Source organism: Anopheles ziemanni, chromosome 3 (assembly GCF_943734765.1).
Source record: "Anopheles ziemanni chromosome 3, idAnoZiCoDA_A2_x.2, whole genome shotgun sequence".
Classification (NCBI taxonomy): domain Eukaryota; kingdom Metazoa; phylum Arthropoda; class Insecta; order Diptera; family Culicidae; genus Anopheles; species Anopheles ziemanni.
Window position 1 is genome coordinate 52,695,030 of NC_080706.1, and position 16,334 is coordinate 52,711,363.

Sequence of the window (16,334 nt, forward strand, 5' to 3'; positions counted from 1 at the left end):
TTTTGTTTTTACAGTCTTTACAATGGTTCGAATGGTTGGCGCTCCCGGTGAAACACGGCAGTTTGCGTTTCTTTCCATCGCAACGATGGAGGCGCCTGGTAGTTTACGTACAGGGAATACGCCTGTGGTGCATGGGATGCAAAAACATGAAAAATAAAAACACCTTCGTTCTCCCCTTTCTCGTGGTAACATTATCCAGCTAAGTTCCCCGCTCACATGGTAGCCTAGAAATAGTTTCAGTGGACTGTCTTAAACAAGTCATCTGTTGATCACCTGCGCGGTCTTCTCCCTCTAAATCCGCTCCCCAATTGCTACCCCAATTTTAAGACCGGCAAAATCCGGGAACACATACAAGCCATTTGGTTTTGGTTTTTTAATTGAAATTAACTACTCTTACCTAGGGGCACCCGACTGTTGTCAGCCGGTTTTGTGCGGTTTGTATTCATGTACGAATTGTGTGTTGCTCTCTTTGCGACGGTTCGTTCGCTCCTCGTTTCTCGTCAATGATTCCTTTTAGCTGCGTGGACGTTAAATCTCTTCTGTGACGTTACATTTACTATTTGAGTTTTTGGGCCGACTGTAACGATGAACTAGTGTTTGTTTTCCTTTGAATCTTCATGATAGTAAGCGGTTTTGGGTACAAAAAGTGTTATCTTGTTTGCTGTCCGTTTTTGCTCTACTTGGTAAATAGTTCTTTTTCTTCTTCTGCCTTAGTTTTACTCGTGTTTTCTTTTTGTTTTGTTTGTGTTACGCTCTGTAATTTTATTTTCACTTTATGTTCACTAGTTTTCTCTAGCCCTTCGCTCACCATCTCGGTAGTAGGTGCAAAACGGTTACAAAATGGTAGTGCGCAACGTGGCCTCAGTGTAGAGAACACAAAACAGATAAAAAATGAACCGAACAACATGAGGAGAGTAAAAGCTTCGCTATCACAAACCGCGGCTCAGTTTGTGTTTTCTTAATCCTCTCGGTTTTCCGGGGGCGACGGGGGTTTGCCTTTTGACAAAGTGGTACTGGGCCGGTATTTCGCCGTACCCCGCCCTCACGTGGCACGACATCGACTATCGCCATCCCCATCGCTTCACCCCCCTCCCCCGCGTCGTCTACACGGCAAGGCACGTATGAATTTATCAAACAGTGGTACGATCGGTGTAAATCAGCCTAAGATAGTGTGAGTATGAGAATATACATTTTATACCTACGCGCCCTTTTCCCCGCCTTGGTAGTTCTTTGTTTTGTTACGTTTAATCTAATTTTGTTCTTCCTATTACGTTGACCCCGTTGACCGGCCCTTAGTTCCGCGTCTGCTTGTCGCGTGAAAAAGGTGAATAATGCTTAAAAAATAAAACGGTGCAATGTAGCATTTTTAAAACGTTCTTTTTTTCGGTACTCTTCGGTATGGGCAGGTGTTCCATGTCACAAATACGGGCCAGTTCTCCCCCCCCCCCCCCCCCCCCCCCCCCGGTCCACCATTTTGTCGGCCACAAACACGTGCCTACCGGAACCGGTTCGACTAAGTAGATCACATTTTCATCGCTAAAGTTCTAATTCGTCCACTACTGCTGGGGGCTGCCACTCGTAGCGCGTACATACATACAAACAGACAGACAGACACACGCACATCCATACACCTAAACGGAACACCGGAACATGACACTAAACATCAACTTCACATCACATCGAGATGCAGGCATTGTGGGTGGTGTGGGTGTGTGTTAACACAGGGAAAGTTGTGCTGGAAATCGGGGTCATTTCCTGTGGGGGATTCTTTTGAAGGGATACATCTAACGAATGGGTGTGTGTTTTTGGTGCAAGAGTGTTCGGTGCACAACATTGGGTGCGTTTAGGAATGCAGAAGGTCTTCGTGATACGTTGCTGGACGCAATAGACGGGGCGGGTCGGGACGGCGCGCTCAATCACCGTGGGTGGCCGCGATCGCTCCACGCTCGTCCGTGATGGTGGACAGGGCGCAGCCACCGGTGGGGCCACCGTCGACGGCGTTGGGCAACTCCGCTAGCACCGGCCCCGAACCGGACGACGTGGTCGACTGCGTCGAGGTGGACGGCGAGCCGGAGTTGAGCAGGTAGATCCGCACCGTATGCTAGCACTTCGGGTGGAACGTTTTCCGGTCCGGCAGCAGGCAGAGGATGCTGAGCGCCATCACCATGTGCCAGATCGAGTGCACGATATGGTAGTTCTGCTTCGTCTGCAGGAAGGCGAAGCAGACGAGCCCGACCATTACGAGCACGCTGCCGACGGGCAGGTAGAGCGCCAGGTAGCTGCGGGCCGGGAAGCAGCGGCGCGTCTTGCGGCACCGCAGGCCCCAGCTGACCGAGATGAGACAGATGCCGGTGAGGGCGGGGGCCAGGAACACCCACAGGGACTGCTTGTTCAGCTCGGTGCCGAACGCGAGCAGGATCGCCCCGAGCATGTGCAGCAGCGAGACGAACTGGTGGCGCACGTTGGCCATCGCGATCAGCGTCACCCAGATGGCGAGCAGGCCGCAGTAGAAGTCGCAGAACTGCAGCACGCCGATCTTCACCAGGCAGAAGCTGAACTCCTCCTCGCCGGAGTCGCACGCGTGGTAGAACGCCGAGAAGAACATGGCGAAGAAGTAGATGATGGCCTCGCTGTGGTAGCCCCGGCGGACGGCGAAGAAGATGCTCGGCAGGAAGAGCAGGTTCGAGAGCGTTAGCATGAGCGAGGCGAGCAGGATCGAGGCGCTGGATGGGACCTGCGAGTCCTCGGTGCAATCCCACCCTCGGTAGTTGCGCAGGCACAGGCAGGTGGAGAACACGAACCCGCCCGACATGTAGTGGTAGCAACGCCCGAACCGTCCGCACCGTCCGGCCACACACGGGCTGGAGGAGATGGTAAACACGACGCTGGCGTTGCACGTCCCACCGTTGGTACCCCGCTCGGCCGACGCACTCTGCACGCTCTGCTCCGTGGCGTGCTTGTGGTGGAGCTCGAACTTGCGGGCCATCTCCTCCGACTGGCGCTGACCCCCGGTGCACTTCGCGTCCATGATGCACTCCTTCAGCTTGAGCGTTTCGGTTTCGTTCAGCGCCGCCAGGCACCCCTCGTCCGCCACGCACCGTCGGTAGTGGGCGATCCGCTCGGCGCACGCACACGGCGGCCGCATGCCCGCCAGCGTCCCCCGGTAGGTGCGCACGAACTCCTTCACGCTGTCGATGATGGCGGTGCGGGCCGTCGTCTCCGTGACCGTCCCCGGCACGCCCTGGTGGCAGAAGAGCCCGAGCGTGACGTACCAGGCGCCCGGCTCCGGGAAGGGCACGTGCACGAGGCCCGTGTTGGTGTCGGCGTCGGTGTTGTTGATGACGATGGCGGCCGGGTAGGTGTGCCGGCCGTACACGCACCGGTCCGGCCAGGTCGGGATGCCGGGCTCCTCGAGCCGCAGGCACACGATGACCGTTTGGTTCGCCTTCGGTGGAGCGACCGTCGGAATCGCTCCGGAGCGGATGATTTGAGCCACCTGCTCCGCCATCGTTGCCGGGGAGGAAGTCGTCGTCGTCGTCGTCGTGGTCGTCGTTGTGGTGGTTGTTGTGGTCGTCGTCGACGTGGTGGTGGTCATCTCCGGTACAAACTCCTCCTGCATGTCGACCAGCTTCTCCGCCACCACTCCCGCGTGTTCGTTCGTCGACTCGTGGCGTGCGTCGATCAGGCTGCCCTTCAGGTCCTGCCGCATCGCGACCGCAAAGCTCAGCGTGCCACCGATGTCGTACACGTCGTTCACGTCGAACTTCATCAGCGCCGGGACACCGGCGGTCAGGTTGAGCGTCACCGGCACCGTCCCATTCACATCCGGCAGCAGATCGTAGTCGAACATGAAGAACTCGCGGTACGTTTGTCGCAACACGGAGTAGCGGTCAAAGCTTCGATGCGGCAGTGACTTCGTTTCCTTCGACGACGACGACGACGATGGCGACGAAGAGGTTGGTGGTGGTGAGGTTTCGGTAATGACATCCTCCTGCATTTCCGGTTCGTCGACACCCGTGGTCGTTTCGTCGAGCGGATGGAAAATCAGCTCCACCGTGTAAGGCAGCTCCATCTTGGGCCCCTCGGAGGAGTTGTCTTCGGCGGACGTATTCCGTCCGGTCGTCTCGTTCCCTCCGGTCTGCGTTGCCTGCGTCGACGCTGGTTCGCGCAGAAAGTCCAAGTCCACGTAGTGCCAGGTGCTTTCGTGCGGGTAAAAGTCGATGCTAACGTCGCCCGTCCGGTTCGGGCAGATGATGGCGTGCTGCAGGTAGTCGCGTGGCGTCGGCAGGGCGCTGGCCTGCACGTGGAACGTGACGTCGGTGCAGTTTGCGCAGGGTTGCGCGAGGTGCAGCCGCCAGGTGACGATGGACACGTTGGCCGGCACGAAGAATTTGAAGCTGCTCGGCTCGCTCTGGTCCCCGGCGAGGGTGCCCGGATGGCGCACGTCCGTGTTGAGCATCTTCGGTTTCGCCGCAACGATCGACATCTCCGACATTAGCAACGTTTCGCACGATGCGGCCAGTCCTGTCGTAGGCGAAAAGAGTTCACAGAAAACTTACATTAGCTTGTGCTACTTCTGCGACAACGGAAAGGGATTGGGAAAGGTTAGGATAATTTTCTTTTTAAATTCACATATCACTGCCCACCGATTTCAATCGACTCCAAGAAGACGAACCCATGACGTTGTCGTCGTCGGTGGAATGAAGGAAATAAAAAAGTTTTCCCAAACCCACAAATGTAGTCACCGCCATTCGGCTTATCTTTCGCTCGGCATCGAAGTTAAAAACTTTCCCCCCGCCGCCAACCGTTTGTGTTCGTACGTTTTTAGTGACTCTTTCCGGAGCACTCAATTTCTAGTGGAACTTTATCGGAAAACCACCGTTTCAACAGTGTCAACCCCCGACGGGCTCCGCTGCAAACGACCAGTTGAACGCTTTCTCGTGGTATTAAAATATCTTATCGCGTCGGAAAGTTTTCCGCCCCGATGGAGACGGCCGATCGAGGGGAGGAGGAGCAAGAAAATCGGCCACCGAGACAGTATGACACTGGAAGAGGAATTAAATTTCCAATTCGAAAACCCGTACGCTCCAAGGATAAGAGAGAAAGATGGAGTGAAATGAGTCTGCCGTCCGGACCGGCGGACTAGAAAGTGTCGATAGTTGTGCAGCCGGTCCGAGCGAAGAAAGCAAGCGTCTACGGTGAAGCGTTTATCTTAAACGGAGGAAAATGAAGCGCAGATTCGATAGATAGCGAACAGAAGAATGAACCGGGGGAATAAAGTCAAGGATAATTTAGTCATTTCGGGTGAACCGGGTGGATGGGTGGATCCGAGCCGTTTGCATTTCGTTTAGCCGTTTGGCGGCTCCTCCGGTCGGGATGGTTGGGAAGAATTGGGAATTTAACGCTGGCAATGCTTGCTGATTGCTTCTGGTTTAGAAGTATTAATTTCCGGTGCTACCGGTGGATTTCGTTGGGTACTTTGTAGAACTCGGCCAAGATTAGCCCGTCTGGTTTAGCGTCGATTGTTTTTCCGCCACACAATGGTAAACTAGCTTTCATTTAGCCCAGTGGTTCTTAACTTCTTCTTTTTTTTAACAGGTTCTTAACTATTCACCGTAAATTAAAAAAAAGAAAATAAATTGGACCTCATGAAAAGCTATCAATAGCTAGTCTCTATGGTATAGATATTTTAAAGATGTTATTCACTGTAATATTACTTTTATTGCGCCGAATTCAAACATTTTTTGGTTAATAACATTCGTCCTTTTAGGCAGATATTTAAAAACTTTACCGTTAGAATCCAACACATCTATAAATACTTGTTTTTAATATTTCTGATAAATAATACCATATTATTATAAGTATAACTATACCAAAAGTTGTGGTGTAATAAATTTAATAAAAATAATCGGATTTGTTCCGTATCACAACTAAAGACGTAGATGTTTATTGAAAAGAGTACAAAAATTATATTGAGATGGGAAATCGGATCAATTTGGTGAGCGGCTATGAGAGGTTTCTGATAGAGCTTCGTTAGGTCAATACTACTGTGTGATGAAATTATAAATTATAAACAAAGCATTAATTCACATATTCAATTGATTAAACTGCATAGCCAAAATAGCAATAATCCCTCCAGAGTCTTGCCATCTCGAAATAGTCAAAAAAATGTCACAAAAGGGAAAAAGTTGGCCCTTTTAGGAGAGGATAACTACAAAAGAAATCGTTGCATTCATAGTATCAATCATATAACGATAAACTTGGTATAGTAATGTAGAGTATCTAAGCATCTAATAAATTACGTAGTGTTTAGTTTATTCTATCTTTTCACTGAACAATTATTAATCTCCGAACACAATTTTTGTAGCAATTTTGGCCCACTTTGTTTCTATTTTGGCCCACCTGTGTACCAGTTTTGGCCCACATTAAAAAGGCTTATTTTAGGTATTGTATGGTTTAAATAGTCTTTAAAATAATTTTGAAACTGCTATTACAGCTGTCAGTATCAGAATGCATACAAATTGTGTTCCAGTCGAAACCAGATTTCCTTGCATTTATTTTGTCCCACTTTTAAATCGAAATTAAAATTATTTCTCGTACTCAAAAAACTGAAGTAACGTTTTGATAATTCCTAAAAACATTCAAAGCTTAAGACAAAAAAAAGATAGCTTCCAAACTATCTACTTCTTCTTCTTCTTCTTTTTCTTGGCGTAACGACCTCTTGGTCATGCCTGCCCGTTAAGGGCTTACGAGACTTGTTTCCCTGTTGTACGTGGATAGTCAGTCCTCTCGTACAGGGGAGGGTTCGGTCTCGGTTGGGATTCGAACCCGAAACTATCTACTTACAGCAAGGTTTATTGAAAAAGCGACAGCTTCATAGAGCTCTTACTAACCCTATTTTTATAGATTTCCTGTGATTTGGATACTGTGTTATGTTTGGTTCAATTGCATCGAAAAGAATCAAATAAATGAATAGAAATGAATCTCTGAATCAACGAAGGCCACCTACAAAACGATGAAGAGATTAATGTTCATATTACGCAGGAAATTATTTGAGAATCTCTGATTTAAATTTTTTTTGTTTTCTACTGTTCGTTTTCCTTTGTTTTGATAAGTAACAGCTTTTCTATTTTTGGTTTTGTCAATCGGAAATTGAATTTCTCTTGTTCAGCAGCTGTTCTTCATTCCAGTGCTAGATTAACTTTCCTCCATATAGCATTCCGTTTTGCATTGCTTCACGAACTCGTTTCAGAACGATGATGCAAATACACTAATTGCGATGGTTCCATTTCACTAAACGAATTCAACAGCCAAGCACCGATTTTAATGATGTTAAAAAAAATAGCAATCAATCAGATATCGGTAGTTATCGATGAAAATCGCGTGTGCGCGTGGTTTGTTGCTTTAACCAACGGTATCGGTTGCCAGATCGTTGCAAATGGCTCTAATCAGGATGACAAATTTGGGTTAAGTTTTAATTACTATTTTTGCGGAATTCAAAAGGGGCGACAAAAAACATGACCAACGTCACGGGCGAACGAAGCATTGATGATCCTTGTCGATGGGATCGAACGTGGCGGAACGATAAATTTATGTAAACAACCAGCTTTAATGACACAATTCACACACAGACACGCGGAACTCTGTGTGTGCCTTTTTGCACGAGAAGCAGAATGGGGCGCAAATTCGCGTTTTTAGCATCAAACGGCGAACGGTTGAATTCCACGACACGTTGCACGCTGCTGGCATAAGCTTCCCGGTGTTCGAGATCCGAGAACCCGGTCAGTCTTTTAATGTGATTGAGAAACTCTCATTTCGCCTGTCAATTTCGCGGCCATGGAACGGCCTCATCAGCCTTATCGACATCGTCGTGCTGGGTTTCGGGTTCGCTTTGGTTGGTCAATTTTGAACATTCCAACGTCCAACGGGGCGACGCGTCCCGGCGCCGGGCGGCCTAATTACAAATAATGACAGTCAATCAAATGACCGCTTTTGGAAGCGACATTTCGCAACCGGCAACAACACCCCAAATATCGCTCGGTCGTGATGTTGTCCATCGCTCCGACGCCCCGAACCAGAGACCCGGAGATGGCTGTTCATCTGGCAATCAAGCGTTGGTGGTGGTTGAAGGAAAAATTGCACGAGATATTGGCCACTGTCCGGTGATTTAATTACACCACCGGCAAAGGCTTAACGTCGTGTGCCAACTTTTGGTGGTGGTCGGGGGAGTTTTTTGACGGCTAAACAGCGCCAAACTGTGATGAGATGGTTCGATCAAAGAGAGCTTCGATGAAATCGCTGGAAAGCGGTAGGATCTCCGGATACCTACCTTGCTGTTCGATGCGTTCATTGTTCGGATCCGTCCAGCTGATGAAGGCCACGGCGAACCAATTGCCCGGGTGCGGTCCATCGATGCTGAGCCGGCGCGTCGTGCTGTCCGATTTGAATTGTAGACTGTGTATTTCAAACCTGCAGGCAGGAGAGACGACCAAAGGGGGAGTAGAATCGTAAGTCAGATGTGCTTCGGAATTTAATGTGACAAAATGAAGACCGTTGTTTGGCTATGGTCAGTTTAGTTGGGATCATAAAATCATACCAATTGTTACTGATCCAACCCCGTATTTTAATTTAAAATATATGGATTTTTATTTTCTACAAGAACGAGTTCCAAAGGAATAATTTTGAAATGAAACCCTTATTCGAAATTAAAATTTATGCATCTTTATTTTCAACAAGAACGAGTTTCTACGAATAATTTATTTGGTAAAACTTTTAATGTTTTTATCGCTTTAATTTGTTGTGCGAAATAAAACTTTACCTCACGTGTATAAAGTCTGCTTTTCTTGGACCAATAAGTTTCGAAGAAGTTCATTGAATGACATAAAAAGTAAATATTGTTCAAACAAAGTCTTTTTAATTAAAAGAAAAAACAGAAAACAACGTAGGTGTTCCAAGATAATGAAAGTATTTATAAAGAGTTGGGAAATGTACATATAAGCGCGGAAAAAAGACAACGGTCCTTTTCAGTTACAAACAAATTGTGCAATAAAAGACTAAAGTATAGGTTGTTTCCCAACCACTGTTGAGACTTCCTGAAATTGGTTAATTTTACTTATTGTTTGTAACAGATAGAGTTAACCGAATAACACTGCTTTTTTCCTTTGTAAAAACTAAAGACAGTGCCTGTAAATACGAAGCATATCTAAATGATTTACATTGCAGCTTTGAAACAGTTTTAAGTATCAACAAAACTTGTCTAGAAAAATTACTAAAAAATAGTATAGTTTGAACTGTTTCGGTACTAGTTGCACTCATCGAGTTTGCTTAATATTATATTCAACTGAATTCCATGTGGTGTATAAAACCGTAGTGTATAAATTTTCTTTTGTGCAAAGAAAAGATTAGAACATGTACATGGTATAAAATGGGCTAGTTCAACCGTATACGATTAAATTTCGTCGCTTCAGCTTTGGCTAGGAACATACTTTCTCCAGGGCGAAGTGCGAGGAATCGAGCTCAACTCAATCCTCACAGTGGGTGAGTGGAAGAAGGAAAAACATTCCCTTACAAACATTCACCAACACACGGGACGGGCGGATGGGAGTGAAATAAAATGGAATTCCAATGGTGGCAGCAGCCTTGTCCTGCTGGGAAGTCCCAGTCGGGCGGCTTTCCCAGTCCGACCTGCCAGGTACGCCCGGCAGGATAGTCAACTCATGGCTGTAAATCAAATTTCAACGCCATTCGTCTTTCGAATGTCCGCGTGCTTCTGCAGGGGAGCGTCCTCGAGGTTCGCTCGAGTTGCGGAAAAATGGGAACATAAACCCGGCGGCTCCCGATCGCATTCGCTATGCAAATACGTGCGCCTCCACTTTCATATCCGCCGTATCGAGGCGAAGGAAAGTCACCTTGCTCGGGATGGCCCGTTGTTTTCCCGGCTACTCCGGATGCCGCTCAAGCTCGAGTGAAGCATTGGAGAAAAAGGAAAATATAATAAACTAACACAATATAGGATTGGTCGGGAGGTGGAACAGGACCCGAGTCCTGCAGGCGCATTGGTGTGCCCAGGAATGATTTCTTTTTTTGTTTTATATGCATACATCTGACTGCGAAAGGAGTGCCGGCTTTTCACGGGTTATGATGAATCTTTTCTTTTCCAACCCACCCCGCGCCTGACAAAAAAAAAAAAACATCACCGAAAGGAACTTCACGAACCATTTCGACAGAAACCCGGTTGAGAGTTTTGCAGACCAACTTTTCGAATTTGTGTCCCATCCCGATGCTTCCCGATTGCTTTCGCAATAAGCGGCCCTCGGGAAACCGCACCGGTCTCATATCACTCGGCGAGGCGAGGACGGGAGAAAGGGAAAAGAAAATTTGTGCTAGCTGCCAGCTGGAACTGGGCATCACTAGGACGTTTTGATATTCATAGGATTTTCCGTCCACCGACGACATCGTAATTCGCCGTATCGTAATGTGATAGAATTTGTCATTTTCCGTGATTCGATTCCCGTTCGGATTTGCTCGCAAATGGCAGCCAGGAGTGGTCTATCGATAAGCTGATCGGGAATCTGTGGCCTTTTTTTGTTTTATGTTTGTTTGTCGAGTGTTATCCCGTATCCGTGGTTTCCCTTCACCGGGTGGTAGAAAGTGTCCTTCCGTGCGCATCGGATCACAATCGTCATACTGAGTTTAATGTCAATAAAGAGTGTGTTTTTCCATGCAATTTTTCAAACTGTTTTGAATGATTCCTTTTGATACCTTTTTATAGCTCAGCCTAAAGCACCGAATGGAGGAGATATCACATTTGTTTTCTAATCCTCCCAGGGTTCTTGTCTATCAGGAGTTACTCCTCTTGTGTTTCTTGATAATCTTATGATGAAGCAACATGTCAATGCTTACAATTAGTTAAATACCTTTTTTTTAAATGGTTTCCAAAAGAAATATCAGCATGGCAAAATGCTATTATTTTAAGCTTTCATTAGTTTTTTTCTATTCTTGTTTTTAAGCTTTTAGTTTTAAATTAACAGAAAAAAAATTTACAGCTAACTTAACTGGAGAAAACTGAAGCAAAAATCTCGAGTCTTGCTTCGGTCCTTAAAAATTAATGAGAGCTACAAAACAAGAGTTCAACATTTGCTTTATGCTAGATGGATAAATAAGCAAAATTGAATTGTTTGAATTCTTCCGGAAAGAAGAGCCCTAAATAATTCCTAACGATAGCTATATTGGAGATATCTTCAGAAGCAATCGTAAAGTTTTCGGTACTTCATAGACATTATACGGTACCAAAAGCATTTCCGTTACTACATCGCTGTACGACCTTACTTTAGTCTTCGAACGCCATTTTATAAAAACGGTATCTAAACTATTTTGCCAAAAAATGGCTGCGATACAACAATCCATCGTGAAACAATAACCTTGTTTCCTTATGTATATATAGAAATGAAATACCATCGCTAAAGAATTATTTACGTTGATCTGTTCTCGACAGCTTGAGCCTAAGTTGAGCCGAAATATTCCGTCACGTTCTTCGAACGGTGCTTAAGCTGTCGAGCATTCGTTCGCAAAGTTAAATGTAACTAAGAGCGATGTCTGACCGGGAGAACGACTTCAAGTTTTCCGTAGAATTTGTTTGGTCAGAAAACTGTCTTTGTAAAGATCGTACACAAACCGTTGGGTCACCGGGTGAGGAGGCGCCTGGTGTTGGAGGAGCGGGAGGGGTTGCTGAATTCATTAAATAATGCACAATCGGTGGTGTTTTCGCCGAAATCGTTTGATCGTTTGTTGGGCAACTTTGCAAGGGGCGAGAAAATTCGATGCGTAGTCTTTCGAGCAGCATGGTAACGGGGACGGGGAAGCTAAGCAACTGGCCCCGGGAAAAGTAAACGCAGCCACGCGGCTGGGCGGGCGAATGAGTGGCCTGAATTTTCCGGCGCCAAAAGGAGACCATTGAAAAATTCAAAGTGAAAGTAAACAAATTGTTGCGCCTCGCCCCGGAGGCGTATTGAATGCTTTCACTTCTGTCGCTCACCATGCGATGCTTTCACGGCGTAGCGGAAAAGTAAATGAAAAAGCAACGACAGCAACGACCGGTCTGGACGCGAGAAGGACGCATTTTGGTGAAAAGCGGACGGGCAGAAATTGTTTAGCGCGAAACTTTAGCGTTCCTAATGCCACCCGCCAGACCATTGAACTATTTCCCTTTTCCCTTCGGTTCGGTTTCCAGAATGTTCACCCGATTCGAAAAGTTTTGTTTATTTCCCCACCGTCGGCAGCGCCATACCCATCTCCCCTTCATCCCGTATTCGGCCTCCACGATGGGGTGTTTTATTTTCCACTTGCCCCACCTGCGCACAACTTAACTAATAACTTTTCCAAAATGCCATCCATCTGCGGTTGTCTTACGCTCGCTTCCATTCGCTTCGCCGGCATTTCCCAGCCGTCCTGCCGCATTGGCATAATTTTCCCTGGAAATGAAGCAGTTGACACCATTGGGGAGGGTGGAGGGCTTCCTTCCGCACCAGGAACGGCACATTTATAAAATCCGTGATTTTGTACTCGTGTGTGGCTGTGGAAGTAACCAAAACAGAGAAAAAGGAAAACACACCTCTTTTCATTCAGTTTCACCACGTCCCGCCGAGGAACAGCCTCTCATGCCACAGCTTGCCGCCCGGTTTCGTTAAAGACTTTGGCACGGGGAACTTTTTTCGGTCGGGCACGTATGAGTACGCCGCTGCGGCCCTTGACTGATGAAAGCTGTTGCCACATTTGTCACGTAATTTTTGATGAGTTTTACTGTAACTCCAGGACGGTACGCTCGCTCTTTGTCGCCACATTCTTCTTCGCCCCTGTCTGTTTCGGTTTCGGGGAGCAGGTTAATGTCTGCCCCTCCAGTCAGCGAAAATAAGCTTGATCAACGATCGCGTCACGTCGTAAGTTACGGTCGGTGGTGAAAACGCTAGCCCTTGAATGCAACGTAATGTACGTACGTAACCAAAATTTTAAAATAAATTAAATTCATTAGGCACTTTGCAAACTAGTGTTGTTAAGAATTTCACCCTGGCAGGTGTTTCCTATCCCATGCATTTGTTACGTGCTTGATTATATCGTTCAACTTTGCCGTTGAGCAAGACAACATGGGTGTCTGCAAACTGATTTGCGTGTGTTTGATCTTTTGAAATCATATTCACTCTTTTAGCCAAGAACCTAATTTTTCTTCTTTTGATGTCAAGCAACATTTACGAAAGTTCCACTTGTTTTGTTACTTCAATTTATATAGCAATGCAATATATAATGTATAGTTCTGCCGAATGATTATTTTCATTGCCATATTGATTTTGAGTTTTGTATAAAAATACTAGATAAACGCACGTAATTAACGTTTATTAAACGTTAGCCTTCCAGCATATGGCAACAAATTTGCTTAAATTATATCCTAACAATAATACATTTTGGCGTGCCCGTCTAATTTTGAATGCAGGAAATATTTTCTGAATTATGTACAGGGTGGATGGCAAATTTTGGCAGTAACAATATTCTGAGAATTTTGACATTAACGGAAAGGTTATTGTGTTAGGTTTCAGAAAACAAAAATCCGACATTAGTAAACGTGCCAATGTTTAACTAAGACAGCATTCGTTTGGTCAAAAATGTTTTATCTTGCACCGGATTTAAAAAAATAAGGGATATTGATTGATTGATGATAAATGTGTAGGACAGTTTTGAAGTTCTTTTTTGTCTACAGAGCAACGCCAAACGCATCTAGCGTCTAGCCTTATTAAACATCATTAGAATACTGTTAAATTTATCAGGGTATCGTCAAACTTCGGTGAAAAGTCGATACCATCGATGGAGTATTATTAAACGTAATTAGAAAATTATAGGACGGTTTGTTTTAGTTTTGTATCCGTAATCCGTAAAAAGTGAAACAATCCGATCTACTATCTGATAATTTGCTGATAAAGTTCAAAAATACCGTACCGCTCGACTCTGCATAAAAGTTTAACGATGGGCTAAACAGTGCCCCACTCAGGTTGAAAGTTTTTTCCGAAGATTAAGAGGACGCTCACCTTGTGTAAGTTTGGTCTATCAATATAAATACCTAGTGTACCGATCATTCCAACAGTTTCACCGGCTAAACAAACTCCTTTACATTTGTTCCAGCGTGAAACAATATTACGGTGGCTCTATCGATTGTTTTCTTGTTTCAACATTGTCATGTTTTGACATAAATTCCTGGTTATTTTTTTCTGATTCCTAATACAATAACTTTTCCAGCATTGTCAGATTAATCTTAATATTGTTTCAAAATATTGTAACATGAGAAAAAAAACTTTACTTAAAAAAACCTTCATGGATCCTGTATACTAAAGAATGCCATACATCTTAATACTTCGATACAAGTGTATAATGATGAATAACCATGAATTTTAAGTATAAAAACCTACGATAAATGTTTCTTATAAAGAATTATGTTTTTTTGCAGTTTATATTTTTATCATGTGTAGAATTGTTTTATATAGCATTTCTGATGGAAACAATGATTTCGGGCGACGTTCTCTTGTTATTATCGTGAGCCAATGTCAAAACAAGATCACATTGCTTTGCCAAGAAATTATTTCAAAAGTTATATTTGGTTTAACCATCTTATCGTAAGGATACGCTGTTATAGCTGTACAACGGGACACTACGGCATGTAAGGGTTAATGCTGACGTGCGAAACGAGCAAACGCTCGCCGACGCACGTAAAAATGCACGTCTATAATGAAGAAAACTCATTTAAAGCAGCCCCCGCGGTACTTACCTCTCGTCCGCGTCCAGAAAGTGCTTGGGAAAGGTAATGTTTTCCGGGCTGATGACCGGGTAGCTGCCCGCTTTCAGGTGCAGCGTAATATCATTAGGTTTGCAGTTGCGCTCTGAAAAGTGGCGAGAAGGTGGTTGAGGAGAGAAGAACGAAGCCACGGGCAGAGGGATCGATGGAAGCGCTACTTACGAAAGGCACCTTTGGATTCTTCGTACGCCTTAAAGCTAAAGAAGGCCGTACGCGTGTCGGTCGGTATGCGGAAGTGCAGTATCGAGACGTCCTTGTAGGCGGTGTACTTGAGCAACGTGTTGGAGGGCAACCGTTCCAGCGGAATCTGTCCTTCCGGTGGCGGAACGGGGCCATCGTAGCTGTTGGCATCCTTCCGCGGCCCGGCCGTAGCCGTTGGTGTGACCGGATCTTCCACCGTGGGTGGTTGGGGTCGAGTTGTTTGCCCCTCGTCGTCCTCCGTCCCCGACCTGCTACTGCTGCCCGCCGGGACACTGTCACCATCGTAGGAACTAACGCTGTTGTCGGTAAGACTAGCACTACTACTGCTACTGCTACTACTATTGCTACTACTGCTATCACTACTGATGCCTGCTGCTGTCACGCTGGTGGAGGGCGGGACGCTGGCAACACCGACATCCCTGTTGCTCTCCGCGGCCGGATGTGCTACACTACAAAGGCTTCGGTTGATGGCGAGCGCGAGGATGAGAAGGGCACCGAGGGCCACGGTGGACGTGGTCCTTCCGGTGGCACCACTTGTGACACACATCGCTCCCATGCTGTTGTCTGTGTGTGGGAGGTGTTTTCCTTTTCTTTTTCTTTGAGAGCCCCCACACACCGCCCGGTTTGTTGTTCGGACTTTTCGAATGTCACGGTTCGGAAAATTCCGACGGTTGGATGGTTCTAATGTTTTGCGCGGGCGGTTTTCGAAACACGACCTCCTCTTTGTGTGTGTTTGCGTGCTTGCTGCTTTGCCCTTCGGCTATTTTTTCCTTCTCACGCAATCGTACCGCCCTTGACCTTACAGGGCCTTTTGGGACGCGTGTGCTCGCGCTCGCGTTTGTTAGTTTGTCATTATTATCGATCGTTGGTGGACGGGGCGTTTGATTGGGCGTTACGGCTCCACCCTCTCCCTGCCTCTCTGTCACTGTTGGAACTGTAAACAACGGCTTTCCGATTTCCCCCGTGCCGAGTTTTCCGCTTCAAATGCTGCCAATCCACGGTCGGTCTGCCCACGACTCCGATGTCCTTGACGAGCGCCGTTCCTGAGGGTGTTTCTGCGAGGGAGGAAGAAGAAACAAAAATAAAAATGAGAAAAAGAGTGCACGAAACAATGAGAAATGTGTTGTGCTGTATATTTATTATATTTGCGGGATGCGAAAGATTAATGTCAACTGACGTCGCAATGAAGTTTCCGATGATTGGTTCGAATGAAATACCCGACACGATGTGGAAACGTGTTACGTTGGTTTTCGCACATTTACACCACGAGCTGTTCGGGGAAGAAATGAAATTGTACTTT

At 46.3% G+C, this 16,334-nt stretch overlaps 1 protein-coding gene across 1 annotated transcript; it reads right to left on the reverse strand.

Annotated features, from left to right (window-relative positions):
* Positions 1-2,101: 2,101 nt before the first annotated feature.
* LOC131288229 (uncharacterized) lies at positions 2,102-15,581 on the reverse strand. Its single transcript, XM_058317345.1, has 6 exons — positions 15,461-15,581; positions 15,330-15,403; positions 14,996-15,260; positions 14,807-14,918; positions 8,330-8,469; positions 2,102-4,524 (listed from the first exon to the last, which is right to left on the reverse strand). Exons 1-6 carry the CDS (start codon positions 15,579-15,581, stop codon positions 2,102-2,104), a joined length of 3,135 nt encoding a protein of 1,044 aa, XP_058173328.1.
* Between the last annotated feature and the right edge of the window lie 753 nt (positions 15,582-16,334).

What these genes read in the sequence shown, in the direction of transcription:
- LOC131288229 (XM_058317345.1), bottom strand. Translation starts at nt 15,581, where the DNA reads ATGTGTGTCACAAGTGGTGCCACCGGAAGGACCACGTCCACCGTGGCC. An exon ending in CTAGTCTTACCGACAACAGC is followed by an intron (nt 15,261 to 15,329) that starts GTTAGTTCCTAC and finishes GAGGACGACGAG; the next exon opens with GGGCAAACAACTCGACCCCA. An exon ending in AGAATCCAAAGGTGCCTTTC is followed by an intron (nt 14,919 to 14,995) that starts GTAAGTAGCGCT and finishes GCCACTTTTCAG; the next exon opens with AGCGCAACTGCAAACCTAAT.